Raw genomic sequence first — 16,474 nt, forward strand, 5'->3', positions numbered from 1 at the left:
CCCGCCTCCCAGCACTGATGTTACACACCCATGATCTCCCTATTTCCTACAGGCCTATATAACACTCCCTCACACACTCAGATCTTACCAGAGGCCTGAAAACCATGTCCTCTTTCAAAACCCCAGACTTAACCCTGTAGGATGTCACCCAGAGTCCCCACCGCCTCCCCAGATCTCCACAGCACTCCGCGGCTGCCAGCAGATTCTGAAGACACGCAGAGACCCCCAAACTTCCCCAGGTATCCTAGGCTACCTTCAGCCCTCAAAGCTTAATAATCCTGTTTTCACCCACAGCCTCAAGACCATCCTGGCTCAACACACCACCTCCCACAGCCCCTCGGAGATCTGTGACTACAGAGAGTCCAGAGGGTCCTTAGGGAACTGTCCCTACAGGCTGTACCACCCCACTGAGCTCTGGACTCCTCTATCCAACCTCACCATTTGCTCTTGGACAGATCGCTTTCATTTTTCAAAGTTTCTGTTTAACCCCCTCTTCGAACTGGGGTGATAGAAACAACTAGGTTTATTGTGAGAGTGACAACGACAATCAGGGAAAAGTGCTTAGGGCGATTCCAGCGCTGTATGGCAGCTTGTTGATTATTACACTGTCTCCCCCAGGGTTGGCCTGCCACCACCTCCAGCTCACCACTCCAAGTGTGATCTCATCCCTGCCCACCCTCCCTCCAGGACTCCAGCCTCAAGCCAAGCCCTCCTCCCTCGGTGGCCGGTGGTCCCCAGATCTGATCAATTTCTTCCACTCTGTATCCTGAATAGTGCTCAGCTTGATCTGCAATCTTCATGCCTACTGCCCTCATCTCTCATCAGCCTCACCAAGGCTCTCCCTGCCTCAGGCTGCCCTCTCCAATCCACTCTCCACAGAGGAGCCAAAGAGTTCTCCCTAAAAGGCAAATAAATCGGAGCCCCCTCACTCCTCTGTTACTTTCCCCTATGGCTCCCAGGATAAATGGCAAGCATTCCCTCCACCCCCGCACCTTCGCAGCCTCACTCCTCTTCCTACCTTGCCCTCCACCGCCCAGCCCCACTAACACTTCTACCCAGTCCTGGCCTGCCTGGTAGCCAACAGCACCTCCAGCCGGGAGGCTCCCAGATCACCTCCACTTCCACCCTCACCCACCCCCAGGCCGCGCCGGCGTCCTCCGGTGCGCTGTCTCGGCGTCGCCGAAGTGTCCTCTGTGAACCGGGGCTCAGGGCACCCAGGCCTGTGACGGCCTCCCCACTGGTCTGTGCCCCCGCTCCCGAGGAGCCCCCGACTCCTGGGCCTGGGTGGTCCTGTTTCCCGCGATGGCCTCAGGCCTTGGCGCACACATTTGCTCGATGGACGTCCAAAGATTGGATGAATCGGGAGCCTGCACAGACCTCGCAGAAGAGGCGGAAGCCCGGTGGGTCCGGAGGCGGGGCTGTTCCCCCCGCCCCCCGCCGCCCCGGACTTCCACGGCCGGAGTAGTAGCCGCAACTCGGAATCCCCTCGCCCCGCCGCCGCGCGGGGCCGCCTCCTCCCTCCCCTGCTGCCGCCTCCGCCCCCTCTCCCTCCCTCCCTCCCGCTCTTTGTCTCCCGGCGCCGGCCTCCCAGCCACGCGCCCCCCGCACCGCCCCTTCCTGGGAGACCCCAGCAGACCCCAGCGGACGCGACGCGACGCGTGTGGGCCTGCCCGGCGGGGGGCCTGCGTCCGGCGGGTGGCGGGTCGGGGAGGTGGTTCCTTCCCTCTCTCCCTCCCCCCTCCCTCGCTCACACGCACACACACAAACACGCGCACACACACGCGCGCACACACGCGTACACGCGCGCGCGCACGGAGCATCCTCCCGTCAGGGCTCTGGTCCAGCCCCGCCCGCGCCTCCCGCTCCCCGCAAACCCTCTCCTCCTCTCTCGCTCCCCCCATCCCTTACCGCTCCCGGACCCTCGGCGCCCGCACCCGCGCCCGCCCCTCTCCCGGGATGGAGCGGCTCGAGCCCGCCCGCAGTCCCCCGCGGCCGGGGTGACGGCCCCCCGCCCCTCCCCGCCTGGCCCGCGCCCCGAGCACCATGGGCCTGAGGGGCTCCCGCGGCGCAGGACTCTGAAGATGATTGATGCTGGAGGTGAGGACCCCGACGTGGACTGGGAAGCAGAGCCGGGGTCACCGGGGCTCGCGGCGGGACCCTGAGTGGGGTCGGATAGGGCCTTTCTTCCCCATCCCTGGGGGGCTGCGCGGAGCTGGGGTGCTGGGCAGTCGGGGGAGGGGGCGGAGATAGGATTTGTGTCCCTAATCCTCTCCCTCCCGGAGAAATTAATTTTAAAAAACTGGTGTGGGGGGAGGGGGAGAGGGCTTAACTCCTTCTTGCCCGGCGCGGAGTTGGACGGCTGGACGGGAGAGAAACTAGCCGCCCGGCCCCAACTGAGAGTGCGGTAGGTGCCCCGGCCTCCGCGGTGCGGGGAGCGCTGTCCCACTCGCCCGTCGCCGCATCCCAGGCCTAAGGGAGGGGGCGTCGCTTTCTCTAGCTCCTACTGCCCCCCTATCCCCAGCCTCCCCTCCCGGCCTTTCCTTCCCGGTCTTTCCCAGTTGCACTTCTGTCTCGGTCTCTTTCTCCTCTTCCAGGGCCCCCTTCCTCTTCCCTGCCCCGCAGGGGCCCGTGCCTCTCCCTACAACCGCCCCTTGGCTCTCTCCTCAAAGCCCTCCCTGGAGCCTCAGTCCGAACCGGGCCAAGGGATCCCGGCCTCCAGCACTGATTCCTCCGCCCAATACATCTCTTTCCTGCCCTTTCTTGGCTCTCTCTGCAGCTCGGGTGGACAGTCTCCACCAACCTGTCTGTCTCTGTTCCTAGTTCCCACTCCCCTCTGGGGCTTGTGCATCCTTTTCTCTTTCTCCTCCCCTGGCTCTCAGGAAGCCTCCTGTGCTCCCAGAGAAGAGTCAAAGGTCACAGGTGCTACTCCTCTGGGAACTGAAAGCTTTTGTAAGAAAGAGTGGCCTGGTAGCCCTGGTGCCCAGACTGTGTCCTGAGGGACAGGTTCGTTTCCACCTCGTGGCAGTTCCTGGTTAAATGTGTACGTGTTTGTGTGTGTGTGTGTGTGTGTGTGTGTGTGTGTGTAGGAGGGTGAAGGTGGAGGGGAGCTTCTCCAAACTCCTTTTTGGTGAGAGGGGCCTGGTGACCTCTTGGATGGCCTGCTTTCCAGGGTTCCCCATGGAACAGTGTAGGATGGATCCCTCAAACACACCCCAGGTAGCTGACGGAGGGAAAGAAAGACATTTGTGCTGAATCAGGATGGATTAGACACAGGTGTGGGCTGGTAGGCCCAGCCTACCCCCAGATGATACCGGAAAGACTCTGTCCACAAGGGGGTCTTCACCCTGGACTGGGACTTTGAATAAAGAGCACATGGGATCTCCATTCTCAGCTAATGTAAGAGAGGAGGCACCACTACTGGCCTCAGAGAGCCTCCTTCTGATGGGAGAGGCCGTTCTTATCTCGAGAGGGTCCCTCATCTGATGGGAATACCCTCCCTTCTCCCCAGGGAGCTTTCATCTGATGCAGAGGAGATCTGACCCATATTAGGGAATCCGTGAAGTATGAAAAACCCCTATTTTCCAGTGGCTGGGAAAGGGTGAATTTAGAAATTGTGTGGACAAATGGGAGGAGGGTGGGCTGTCTAGGACAGCTTTCTGGAGGAGGGGGCAGCCGGGTCCTGGTCAGCTGAGGCTTGGTGATTGAAGGAGGCAATTTTGCTCATTCTTAGGGGCAACCTCTTTCCAAGATGGCCCTTCAGGCAGGAAGAGAGGTTCTAGAATTTCTTTGCTACTAGCACCCAGAGTTCAAGAACGGCAAGAGAGTTCTTGGAGGGCCCATGTCCGCTGGCCCTTTCTCACACCTCATTTCCTGCTTTCAGCCCCAAGCATCATCCACAGGGCTTGGGGTGGAGATAGTTTAGAAGCTTTTTCCAGTCCTAGACAGGATGGCCAGCTCCCCTTCCTCTCCCTTTCTCCCTTCTCCCTGCAGGGTCCTCTCCTCATGGGCACCCCTCCAAAATTGCAGACCATCCCCCAGGATAAGGCTGGAGGGCAGGAGACAGGTGGAGTTTGAATTCCGCCTCTTCTCTTTTGCACCTCAGTTTTCCCATCTGTAAAGTGGGCATAATAAGAATCTCAAGCCCACACGGCTCACCGTGAGATGGTGTGTATGTAATATCAGGAGAGAAATGTTGGAAAAGACCCCAGCAAGCATGAGGCCTAGCCTTCCCATGCCTGTCAATTGCATGTCTAGCCCAGCGCCCTGCCCTGCTCACGGGCACCTGAGTGTCAGCAGTAACTGGAAATCATGTCCCAGCCCTGCAGCGTGCCCCTGCCGCTGAGCTTCCCCCCCCCCCCACCCCCGTCCCCTTGTCCCCCACTTGCTTGGTATTCCCCTTCCCCTCTCACTCCCAGGCCTTGGTTTAGGGCTGCTGCCATCCTGCCTCTGCTGGGAAGCCTGCCCAGATTGTTTCAGCTGCGTCCATCCCGCTTCCCCACCTGCCTCCCTTCTTGCTTCCCACCAAAAAGCAAAACCAAACCAAGTCCCAAGCCGTCTCACTTCCTGCCTGAACATACTTGCAGCACAAAGATTTGTCCACTGTGGTGCTGTGAGTACTCCTCATACCCTTCTGCATCTGTGAGTCTGTCTGGAACGGGGAGAACTGCGAGTCTGTCAAGAACAGGGGCCCTGCTGATGGTGCCAGGTTCCCAAACAGCTCGTATTCAAAGGCATGTGGTGAGCACACCAGTGATGGGGGGTGGGGAGCAGGCAGGACTGGGTGACGGATGGCATGATGGATGGGGGGCTAGTATGAGCTGATGGATGCAGAGATGGGAGGGTGGATGGATGGATGGATAGACGGACAAATGGATGGCTGAGTAGGTGGGTGGGTAGATGGATGGAAGGACCTGGATTCTGCTCCTGAGTTTGCCATCGCCTTGTTATGTGACCTTAAGCCAGTCATTCTTCCCTCTGTTTCTTTATTTGGAAAATGAGAGGATTGCATTTAATCATCTCCCAAGATCTCTCCCAGGTTTGCTGTTGGACAGTTTATGATGATCAAACGTTTTGAAGGAATGCTGATGATGGAAAGACCCAAGACATTGTGGGGGAGGGAAGGTTCCGTGAGCCATGTGAATGCATACAGTAAATCAGCCTGGACCAAAACCACAGGACTCAGCCTGTGTCTACACTCTGAATTTGCTTCTGCCCCTACTCTGCCATGTCTGCTTTCTGCCCCAACTCCCATCCTCCAGGTTGTGGTTCTGATGACTTCTTCTCCAAGGGGTTCTAGGGGAAGCAGGAGTTCTAGGGGGAGCAGGAGTTCTAGGGGAAGGTGAGGGGCCAGAAGGCCAGGAATAGGCAGCCAGGGGCAACCCCCTTGTCACCCTCCACCAACCTGAACCTCTTATCCATCATCTTTCTTTCTCTCTTCCCTCAGCTCTCTCGAGTCATGGCTTCTTCAAAGCTACGAGAACCTGCGGATGAGGTTTTTGGTAAGTTCTGTTTGCTCTAACTCTAGCCAAGGCCACCGGCACTGGAGGGATTCCCTCTGGGACATCAGTGTGTGTCTTTGTGCCTTTGTGTGTGTGTATTGTGGCCTGGCCGCCTGAGTCTCTACCATGACACTCTATGCTAAGGACAACTGTGACGATTAAGGGTCTCCATTTATGAAGTGCTGCCTCATGCCAGGTGCTAGGCCAAACCCCCAACTCACAATGTCGTTTATGCCCCGCAATAAGACCAAGAGGAGTGCCCATTGTACAGACGAGGAGCCGAGAGCACAGAGTACCCAAGTGGCTTCTTTAAAGATCATGTGGCAGGTTAGTGGCAGAGCTGGGACTAGAAGTCCAGACTGGGTGGCCATACACCTGTATCCCAGCCCAAGTGACAGCCATTATAGCCATATCTCATGGTAATGGCCCTTGGCCTACAGGATATGTGTGGAAATCAAATGCACAGAACAGAGTCGCAGTGCCCCCAGGCCAGCCTGCTCTGGACACATGGGGGGTGGTGTGCACACAACACACCTGCCTGCTCCATCGTGTACCCTCTGCCATCTTTCCGTTGGGGGTGGGGGGGGTGCAAAGCCCAGGCAGGGCAGAGTTCCCAGCATGCACTGGGGCGGAAAGGCTGGTTCCCAGCATGCATATGGGTGGAAAGGCTGGTTCCCAGCTGGATTTGGCGGAGGAGTCAGGGAATAAGGAACTTGGAGGACCACGAGGAACGTGGAGGGAGAGGTTGAGACAGAAGCTCTTGGCCGATGCCTGTAGCATGTGTATAGCCCTTGGGACTCATGTTGGTGTGCACGGCCTCAAGGGGCTCCCCGGCTTCTCATCTCTCCCTTCCCTTCCCTCTCCTCCTCCCCAGCTCACCACCTTCTCCCCTGTGCGGCCACATGCCTCCCAGCTCCCAGGAACGCTGTTTTCCCTGGCCTCCCTGGGGCCACGGACTCCTCCAGCCTCCAGCCAGCTGTGGGCCTTAGACTCTTGGGTCTCACCATCTGCACCAGGCCTGGCCCAACAGAAGCAAGCTCCCCCTCTCCTAGGCTCCTGGGCCTCCATTCCCACCCCCAGCCCCAACTCTTCCTGTTTTCCTTCTCCCGGACCTGCTGAGGTAGCTGGCTGCCTGGCCTGCTTCCTGACCGGCAAGGCAATTAAATATTCATGACTCCCCACTGCCCAGGGCTGGAAAGAGAAAGACGGAGAGAGACCCACCCACCCTGAGATGGAGGAAGGCCAGGCAGGCAGGTAGAGCAGGGGTCCAGAGGTGAGGCAGGCCCCCACCTTGCCTCAGAAATGCCTCAGTCCCCTAGGGGTCCCTTTGCTCCCTAGACCCTCCAAGATGAGCCGCCTGCAGTCGCGATGTGGCCCAGAGTCGGGAGAAGGGCCCCTCTCCCCAGCCCTGGGAGTCTGGGCACCGTGGAGAGGATGGTGGGCAGCTCCCTGCCCCACCGCTCAGAGCGGGAAGAACAGAGAGCCAGGAGGACTGGATGCTTCCTTAACTCCCTCTGCTCCTCTGGCCAAACCTTTCCTCTCCAAGCCTCAGTTCCCCCACCTGTAAAATGAGGGGTTGGACTCACGAGCTGCTCCCATCTCTGCCTCAGAAGAGGTGTAGCAGGCTTGGTCCTTACACCCTGAGCCTCTGGAGTCAGCCTACCTGGAACCCTGGCTCCTCCCTTCCCTGGGGCAGATTAAGGCTGCCCTGGGGATTCGTGGAGTCTCTTTCTCCTAGGGTTGTGGGGAGTTTAAATGAGCTCATAATTGTTAAGCTCTTAGAACTGGTGCCTAGCACAGTGAGAGCTCAGTCAGTATTAGCCTTTATTATTCTGTTCTGTCCTCAGTCCTTGCTGCTTGCAGACAGTGCTTGGAGATGCCATGTGTCACTGGGGAACAGGGGACAGAAGGCTTCCTCCCTCAGCTCAGCCCCAGGGCCTGGAAAGGCCAGAAGCAAACCAGGGGCCTGGAAGGAGCCGGAGGAGTGGTGTCAAGGCTGGGGTCCCAAACAGCAGTCCTTTGACAGGACCTCTCCTCTCACCAAGCCCCCACTGCCACCCCTGGACACCTGCAGCAGGCCCTGCGGGGGTCCACCCTCCCCTGCGGCCAGGCCAGTCCCCTCTCCTTGCAGGCTCCACTGGCCCACACCATCCCTTCTCCTTAGAAAGCTCCTTGCTCTTCCTACAGCCTTGGCTCTTTCTCGTCTCCCAGACCTCAGCCAGGCTGCCTCATCTAAGACAGAGCCCCCAGCCCCTGCCTGTCTCTTTCTTCGCCTCCACAAATACCCCAGGGACCCCACCGTGTGTCAGGCTCTGTGCATGTGAGGCCCCAGGGAGACAGTCACTGCCCTCACAGGGCCTGGCTTCCAGGATGAGGAGTGTGTCCTGGGGAGGAGTGCCCCGCAGAGGAGCACTGGATAGGGATGTGACAGATGTGACGGATGTGACGGATGTGGGCATCAGTGCTTCCCTGTGCCTTGAGGCCATCTCTGCGGGGCAGTGCACTGGCCCCAAAGTATAACTTGGCTTCCTCAATACTGACTGAGCCCCTGCTCTCCCCCAGGCCCGACCCCAGGCTCTCTGGGTCCCCAGCTCGCCCCTCTGCATTGTGCACTTTACCTGGGTCATCTTATTTGACACTCACACAACCCTGGAACGGAGATACTCCTCTTATGACCCCATTTTACTGATGAGGAAGCCAATCCCTAAATGAAAGGAACTTGCCCAGAGTCACCCAGGCAGCAAATGGCAGAACTGGATCCAGCCCCGGCCAGCCAGCTCCTCCTCTGCTGTACAGAGGAGGAAACGTGGGGAACACAGAAGGGGTGAGCTGGAAACCCCCCCTCCCCACCAGGGCCTGACTGGAGGGCTGAGGGGCATGGACTTTATGTTATTGACTTTGGGACCCCGTCACCACTCCTCAGCCTTACCCTGGGTTTCAAAAGCAAGCAGTTATAGGACCAGTCAGAAAAGTGCTTTAGAAAGTTTCCTCTAGCCTATGGGAAGTGGGGAGGGAGGCCGACGGGAGGCCCGAGGCAGGGAGAGCAGGATGCCTGGAGGCTGAGGCCAGGCTTGGGGAAGGGACGGGTGAAGACCTGAGTAAGGCAGTTCAGTCCCCAGGGAGAGGAGAGGCCAGGTTCCAGGGCTGTGAGGAAGGCAAATCAACAGAACTATGTGGGTTTGTTTTTTTTTTTTTCCTTCATTAAAATCTCATTTTCTAAGCACCTACTATATGTCAGACACCAATTCTGGATGAGAGCCATGAACAAAATAGAGGTATGTCTGCCCTCACAGAGCTGACATTCTAACAAGCAGAGAGACAATGAACTAAGTCAGTAAGATAGACAGCATGCCAGAGAATGACACATGATGCAGGGAAAAACCAGGTTGGGGATTTGGGGGGAATTGTACAATGAGTGGTCAGTAAAGTCGTCAGTGAGAGAAAGCATTTAAGCAAAGGCCTGAAGGAGGCAAAGGACAGAACCCTGTAGAAATCTGTGGCAAGAGCCTTGCAGGAAAAGGGAAGAGGAAGTGCAAACGCCCTGAGGTACAGTGAGGCTTGTGTGAGGAAGACCCAGGAGGCTAGGATGGCCAGAGTAGAGGGAGCAAGAGGGGGAGAACTAGAAGCTCAGAGTGGTAAGAGGAGCACAGACTGAATCCGGAAGGCCCCTGAGAGAGCTTGGCAGTTACTGTGCAAGACAGAAGTCCCCGGGGGGTTCTGAGCACAGTAGTGACAAGGGCTGACATGTTTTATCAGGATCACTCTGGTTGCTGTGGTGTTGAAAATAGACTGTAAGTGGGAAAGGGAGCAAAAGGGAAGACCAGCTGGGAGGCTTCTGTAATAACTGAGGCAGGAGGTGATAGTGATCTAGACCAGGGAGGCTGTGTGTCCCCCTCTCCTCTCTCTTCCCCTGACTTCTCCTCCTACCCCCCTTCTCTCCCTTCCCTTCCTCTCCTCTTCACCCTTTTTTCCCTGCTCTCTCTCCTCTTCCTCTCCGTGTGTATGCGCACATGTGCATGTGTGCACACAGAGACACAGGGAAACAGCAGTTTTATTGCGGGAAGTGAGAAGTACAGAGACGAGCCAAATGCATTCCATCGTGCGTTCTGGGACTGTCACTCAAGGCTCATCGGGTCGTGGCCGGCCTTCCACCTCTACTCACTGCCATTGCCCTGGATTAATTTGAATCTAATCCAAAACATCATACCATTTCGCCATAAATATTTCAGTATGTCTAGATGTATTTCGAAAGTAGAGCTAACAGGAATTGCGGCTAGATGAGTTTGGAGAGTGGGAGGGAAAGAGAGTCAAGGGCGACTCCAGCACCTGGCCTGAGCCATCAGGGAGATGGAGCTGCCAGTCATAGCCGGACACAGACACCGAAGCTGCCCGTGGCACATCCAAGGGGAGGGGGCCAGGAGGCAGCGGGCCTGGGGAACTCCTGGCTGGAGCTGGGGCTGAGGGCAAAGCGTAGCTCAGGGCTGTTTGCATCGGGTGGATGGGCCTTTCATGGAGCCGAGGAGCAAAGGGTAAGCCAGTCTGAAGCAAGGTGGTGGGTTCATTCCGATGGATTATTTGAGGACTCGGGTGTGTTTGACACGGCAAGTTCCCTGGTGGGTGCTGAGGTGCCCAAGCTTGGAATTCAGGGGGGCTCAGGGCTGAACCAGTAGGTGATAGTGAAACCAGGCCAGCAACTGGGGTGGCTTCTCTGCAGATAAGAGAAAGAGGAGCAGGCAAAGCTGGGTCAGCATGAGTGATGGGATGGCAGAACCCTGAGATCGTGGGGCAGGGGAATGGGGAAGAAAGGTCTTAACCCATGCTGGATTTGGAAAGAAACTCTTCTGCCTGGAGACCCTAAGCTTGGGGACACTGCAGAGCGAAGGCTTCATTCCCCAGGGGGAGCAAGTAGGAAGAGAAACTAGGAGCAGTCGGGTTTACGCACGGTCCATTGGCTTTGCCTACTCTTCCTTGTCTTCATCCAGGACCCAGCCCGGCACCCCTGACCCCAGGATGGGAGAGGCAGGCCGGCCGCGTGGGGACTGGGTTTTCCTTGATGCCACTACTGTGCTCCCGTTCAGCAGGGCTGGGTCTGAGTGCAGATCTGGGTATGGCACAGCAGGCCAGGGTTCCAGCATGGCCAGTCAGGCTCGGAGCCCAGACCACTGCTAGCTGGTGGCTGCAGGCGAGAGACTGAACCTCTCTGAGCCTTAGTTGGCTCAGCTGTAAATTGTACGTAACCACAGTCCCTAGATCCCTGAGTAGATAAGGTGATGTATGAACATTCTGGCACACAGTAGGCTCTTCTTAAGTGGTAGCTGTTATTACCATCATTGGTCTGGTCTCATCCCCAGCCCTCCTCTCCACAAACCTACCCTCCAGGGGCCCTGGAAGGGGCGCCCCCGCCCCCCGGAATTCCCTACTGCCCAGCATTGCATACTCGCTCACCAGCCTCCTCTCTTGCAAACTCCCACCCAACCTTAGACTGGCTTTGGTGCTCCCTCCCCTGACCCATCCAAACAGGACTGTCCTGTCCTCCTCTGTGCCTGTGAGAGGTCCCACCACACTGCTATATTTCTGTGCTGACGTGTCTGGCTTTCTCCGAGACTGTGAGGACCCCACTCTGCCTCTCATTGGTACTCCCTGTGCTGGGCGCTCAAACCTTTGTGGAATGTCTGGGGGTGTGAGTGCTGGAGGCCTGAGGGCGGGGGGCCTCTGGGCTTCTTGTCCTCACGTGTCTGGTCTCTGTCCCCTTCACCTGGTTCACAGACCTGGACTTGGCTGTGCCAGAGACCGTCAGACTGGACAGCAGTTTACACAAGGCCCGAGCCCAACTACTGGCCAAGGGCCGGAGGCACCGGCCCTCTCGCTCCAGGCTTCGGGACAGCGCCAGCTCTGCAGAGGATGGTGAAGGCTCTGATGGGCCAGGAGGCAAGGTGGGGACAACCCACCCAATCATTGCCCCCCACCCCGAAACTCCCTCCAAACCCTTTTCCAGGGAAACCACAGTCCCAGACTTCTGACATAGTAAGGCGAACAGGGATTACCCGCATTCATTCTGGCTCTCCTGAAACTTTTAAGGAAGGTATTATCATTCCCATCTTACATGTGGGGAGACTGAGGCTCCGAGAGGTTCAGTAACAAACTCACACAGTTAGGGAGTGAGGGAAATGGGATTAGACCCCAGGCTACGGGACTGAAGCCCGCCCCCCCACCCCCGCCAAATCCCCCCACCCCACTCCTCACTGCCCAGCCACCCCCATGGCCCGTGGGCACGAGGACAAGCCTCCCTTCTCAGGACCCCAGTCCGGGCTCCTCGCTGCAGAGGCTCCCTCGAAGTTTGCAGAGTGAAACCAACTCCCAGCCCCTGGGGAGGCGGGGAAGAAGGTTGGCAGTGAGCGGCCGCCCCTTCCCCCAGGTGACCGACGGATGCGGGAGCCCCCTGCACCGGCTGCGCTCGCCTCTGCACTCGGGCCCCGGGTCCCCGGCCGGGGGCTCTTTCTGCCTGGAGCCCCCGGGGTTGCGGCGCAGCCTGGACGAAGACGAGCCCCCGCCCTCGCCGCTCACACGCTACCGGCCCCTGCACAACGCCGCCTCGCACGAGGGCCTGGCCGCCGCCTCCTGCTCGCCGCCCCGCTCCGCGCCCTCCTCCGACAGCTCGCCCAGCTTCGTGCGCCGCCACCCGCGCGCAGAGCCCCACAGCGAAGGTGCGTGGCAGCCGGTGCGGCGCCCCCTGCTGGAGAGCCCTGACTGCAGCGGCCCCTCCGGTCCTTCCCCCGACCCCCGCCAAGCAGAGGGTTGGACCAAGTTGGGCAGGGCGGTGAGGGACGAGGAAGGGGTGGGGTTGGGGGGACAACACACTGTGGCTTCCTCCATCACTTACCCAGCGCCTACTATGTCACTGTTGGGCACTGGGACACACAGGGAAACAGAGGCACTCTTTGCCTTCAAGAGGCTTGCAGTTTGGGGGAGAAACAATCTAAGAATTCCTTATAGTTTAAGGGAGAAGTGATCAAACCATCCCTTAATTAAATATGTAGTTACAAGTTGTAATAAGTGCACGGTTGCAGCGCGGGAGGGGGCAGCACATAGCGGGGTGAAATGACCTCGTGGGGAACCTCCTGTAAGGCTTCTCTGAGGAAGTGACATGTGAGCCAAGATTGGAAGGCGGGTTAGAAGTCAGTCAGGGTAAATGAACAGTGAATAGTAGCGGTCCCTACTTTTTCATGGTTTGCTTATGGCTTTCATAGCTATTCCATGAAATAGGCAGGTTTGTTTCCTGTGGGTCCGGTGTTAGCCTCATATTTGGGACGAAGGAAGCTCAGAGAGGTAGAGTGATTCCCTCAAAGTCACACAGCTAGTGAAGGGCACCCGAGCCAACTTGCCTGCTTCTAAGTCAAAAGAGGCAGCTGAAGGAGGCAGGCAAGCCACTCCACAGGCTATTTTCTTCCCTCTCTTCCCCAAAAGATGACAGCCGGGATGCCAGCCCACCTGAGCCTGCCAGCCCCACCATCGGTCTGGATAAGAAGACTCGCCGAAAGTTCCTGGACCTGGGGTGAGTGGAGGAGGGGCCAGAAGCAAAGGCTTGGAGCCTTGGGGTGCAGGGTAGCACAGCAGGCAGCACTGCCCCACTCCCCCCCACCCTCCCTCACAGGGTCACCTTACGCCGAGCATCCACTAGCAAGAGCCGGAAGGACAAGGGCAGCAACCGCTTGTCCATGGGCAGCAGGTAAGCTTCCGCTCATAGTTCCGGGGGGGTGGGGCGCCCACCCCACGGTGCCCACACCCATGCTGGGTGCTCTCTCCACAGGGAATCAGTGGAGGGGTCCAGCAGGTCGGGGGGCTCCCCGTTCCTGCCCTTTTCCTGGTTCACAGACAGCGGCAAGGGCTCGGCATCCTCTGGCAGCACCACCTCGCCCGCCTGCTCCCCTAAACATGAGGGCTTCAGCCCTAAGAAGTCAGCTTCTCAGGTGAGTCCAGGGCTTCCCTGGCCCCCATATGGGCCCCAGACTCAGATGATGTGAGGGGGTGGGGCTGGGATCCAGGCATTCCTGGGGTCCGTTTGTCTATCTGTTTGTCTATCCATGGAGCCATTCTGTGATTCACTAGTTCTTCCATTCTCTGAGTTCATTCATTGGTTTCCTCACTCATTCACATTCTGAGCAGCTCCTCCCCTGAGTCATTCACCATCGTCAACCCACTGAGCACCAGGCTTCCCTCGTTAGCCTCCCAGCCTGAGGCCGCCCCCGTTCGCGCTTCTGCCTGGCTCCCCACGTCCCACCCCAGTCGTCCCAGTCGTCCCAGTGGCCAGGCAACCTGTGTGGTGGGGTGAGGCTTGGAGGAAACGGGACGAAGGGGACCCAAACTAGCTAGTGCTCAGGAAGCAGGGAGAAGTCAGGGACAGAAGCAGCCACAAGTGTCTGCTTCTGCTCATGCCGCGCTCTAGTCTAGACAAGGCTCCAAGGGCTGCTTTGGCTTTCCTTTCACAAAGCGCAGGCGCGCTTATCCCAGTTGTCCGGATGAACGACTGATGGCCCAGAGAGAAGGGACTTGCCATGTGGGTTCGATGCAGGCTCCATGCCTGTTCTGTGGTTGTTCCTTCTGTGCTACTGGGGCTGAGGAGATCAGAAAGCTGGGAATTCAGGGGAGAAAGAGTTCCGTCTAACTTGAGACTTCCTGATTTCCTATCAGCACAGACTCCCTCCGTCTCGTCCTCGCCCCGTGCTGGGCCCTGGGATAGCAGGATAAACGGATAGCCCAGGGCTTCATAGAGCTTCTGATCTCTCCCCAGGCACTTAGAAGCCAGGGTGCTAGGGGCTATGATGGGGAGGCACAAAGGGAGGACCCCCGACCTAGCCTGGGGGAATCCTGGTCAGCTGCCTGCAGGAAGCGACACCTGGTCTGAGACTTCTGCCATTCCTGCTAACTATTCTGCCTCATTTCTGGCCCCACGACCTCCTAGAGGTCTTACAGCCTGATGCTTCCCGTGAGTGCTTCATAGACTAGGAGGCACTGAGCAACTCCTGGTGCCCAGCCCCCAACTTAGCTCCATCCAAATGCAAGCAGTGGGTTGGGGGACTCCCTTGGGCTTGAGGGCGAGCGGTTTCCTCAGCAGCTCATACCCTTCCTCTCCAGGAATCCACCCTGAGTGATGACTCCACGCCCCCTAGCAGCAGCCCCAAGATCCCCAGTGGTCCCCGGCAGGAGACCAAGTGCTCCTACCCCTACCACACACTGTCCCAGTCTTCGGATGAGGTAAGCAAGCCCTGGGCTCTGAGTGTTGGGGCACAGGCCACGGGCCAGGTCTTCCCCCTCACCATCCTTGGTCTCTACCCCAGTTCCTGGACGAACCTCTCCCCGCGGTCCACCACTGGACCAGCCAGCAGGTGGGCCAATGGCTGCACAGCCTCAACCTGGAGCAGTATGTCGCCGAGTTCGCTGCGCGGCAGGTGGACGGGCCCCAGCTCCTGCAGCTGGATGGAAGCAAACTGAAGGTGTGTCAGGGGAGGAGAGCGGTGACCCAGCTGGACTCCAAGGCAACCTTCCAGGATTGGGATCCCCCCCAAACCCTGATCTTTGATTGCCTCTAAGGCCACTGCCCTGACCTCTGACCTGGGCAAGGTCCTTGGCCTGATCTTTGTACTCTAGCACGGGTCCGCTGTCGGACATGAAACTCGAACCCCGTCCTTCAGTTTGACCTTCAAGCCCCAGCTCAAGGCTCCAGGTTAACATTGACTTCTAGGACCGTCAAGAGTCAGATCAGCTGACTCCTGACTCTGAGTCCCTTGCTGTCGTAAGAAAGCAGGCCTCTGCCTGGTCACCTTGCCTGATTCTCAGTCTTAGAGGCTGCTGGTAGTCAGGGGAGGTCGGGTGGGCTCAGACCTCTGCACTGAGAGGTTTCTAGCCTGTTCCCCACCCTCCGCTACATTGCTTAGGCAAGAGGTGGTGAGGAGAGGCCCCCAGGGAGTCTCTGCAGTAGGGAGGGGCCTCGGCCACTGACTAGCAGTGTGACACTGGGCAAGTCATTCCCCATCTGTGGGCCTCTGGGGGCTGGGCAGGATGGTGCCAAGACTGAACTCCCGAGTGGAGGAATGGGAGCCGAGGATTGCTAGGGGTCGGGGCAGGGGGCAAAAGGCCTGGTACCCTCCATCATCCTCTTTCCGAAACGCTCCCCTTCGGAATTCCTGCCCTGGTTCTGATCCATGGGCCCATCTGGGAGGCAGAGGCCACACTTCTGGGAGGACCTACTGAGCTCCAGGCAGAGTACACCCCCGGGGCACCGCAAACTGGGGACTGGAGTTGGCCAGGGCCTGAGGGATTCTGGGGCTCTTTCCCTCACCCTTGAATTCCTCCCCAGAGCCTGGGGCTCAGCAACTCACATGACCGGACGCTAGTGAAGCGGAAGGTAAAGGAGCTGGCAGCCGCCGCTGAGAAGGAGCGCAAGGCCCGGGAGAAGGCCGCACGGCAGCGGGAGAAGCTCCGGCGCCGGGAGCAGGAGGCCAAGAAGAGCTAGGGGAGGGCGGGGGGCAGACACTGGCACCCAGGCGCTGGTGGCCGCCGGGCTCGGTGGGCACAGGCCTCAGTGGGGAGGCGGGGCCTGGGCGCCAAGCTTGGGCTGGCCGGGCCCCACACTCTCAGGGGGGTACACGCCCTCTCTCACCCTGTCACTGTCTGGACCCAGATCCCCCAGAAAGGGAGACCCCAGGAGAGGGCCCAGTAATAAATCCAGTTTTAAGGACTTGTTTGGCACAGAGTTCCTAGGGGAGCTGGCAGGTTATGGGCAGAGGACCAAGAGGCCAGGGCTGACGCAAGTCAGGGAACCCTGAGGCACATGGGTCAGTCTGATCATCTACCCTCGGGCCATGGCCACGCTGGCCGGCCGTGAGGTAAGGCATCTGCCTGCCAGCTGGCCTGTCTGCCTTCTAGATGCTCGGAGATAAGGCCTAGGTCCCAGGGCTCAGAGAGGCAGGAAACCTCTC

General features: G+C 58.6%; 1 protein-coding gene across 2 annotated transcripts; it reads left to right on the top strand.

Moving 5' to 3' along the window:
• Positions 1-1,670: 1,670 nt before the first annotated feature.
• On the top strand, positions 1,671-16,378 carry SAMD14 (sterile alpha motif domain containing 14). 2 transcript variants are annotated; one of them, XM_032872124.1, is made up of 10 exons: positions 1,671-2,097; positions 5,444-5,498; positions 11,265-11,431; positions 11,914-12,202; positions 12,963-13,050; positions 13,150-13,224; positions 13,306-13,465; positions 14,631-14,750; positions 14,834-14,989; positions 15,853-16,378. In XM_032872124.1, the coding sequence occupies exons 1-10, from the start codon at positions 2,089-2,091 to the stop codon at positions 16,006-16,008; spliced, it is 1,275 nt and encodes a 424-aa protein (XP_032728015.1). In that variant the 5' UTR covers positions 1,671-2,088; the 3' UTR covers positions 16,009-16,378. The 2 variants fall into 2 exon arrangements, with proteins under 2 accessions (XP_032728015.1, XP_032728016.1); XM_032872125.1 differs by lacking the exon at positions 1,671-2,097 and adding an exon at positions 5,313-5,338.
• Positions 16,379-16,474: the final 96 nt, after the last annotated feature.

This window comes from Lontra canadensis, unplaced genomic scaffold, assembly GCF_010015895.1.
Source record: "Lontra canadensis isolate GAN:19392208 unplaced genomic scaffold, GSC_riverotter_1.0 scaffold43, whole genome shotgun sequence".
Lineage (NCBI taxonomy): Eukaryota > Metazoa > Chordata > Mammalia > Carnivora > Mustelidae > Lontra > Lontra canadensis.

Bases quoted from the DNA above. Each gene is read 5' to 3' on its own strand.
- SAMD14 (XM_032872124.1), top strand. The intron at 11,432-11,913 runs GTGGGGACAACC...CCCTTCCCCCAG, and splicing joins CTGATGGGCCAGGAGGCAAG to GTGACCGACGGATGCGGGAG. The intron at 14,990-15,852 runs GTGTGTCAGGGG...ATTCCTCCCCAG, and splicing joins TGGATGGAAGCAAACTGAAG to AGCCTGGGGCTCAGCAACTC.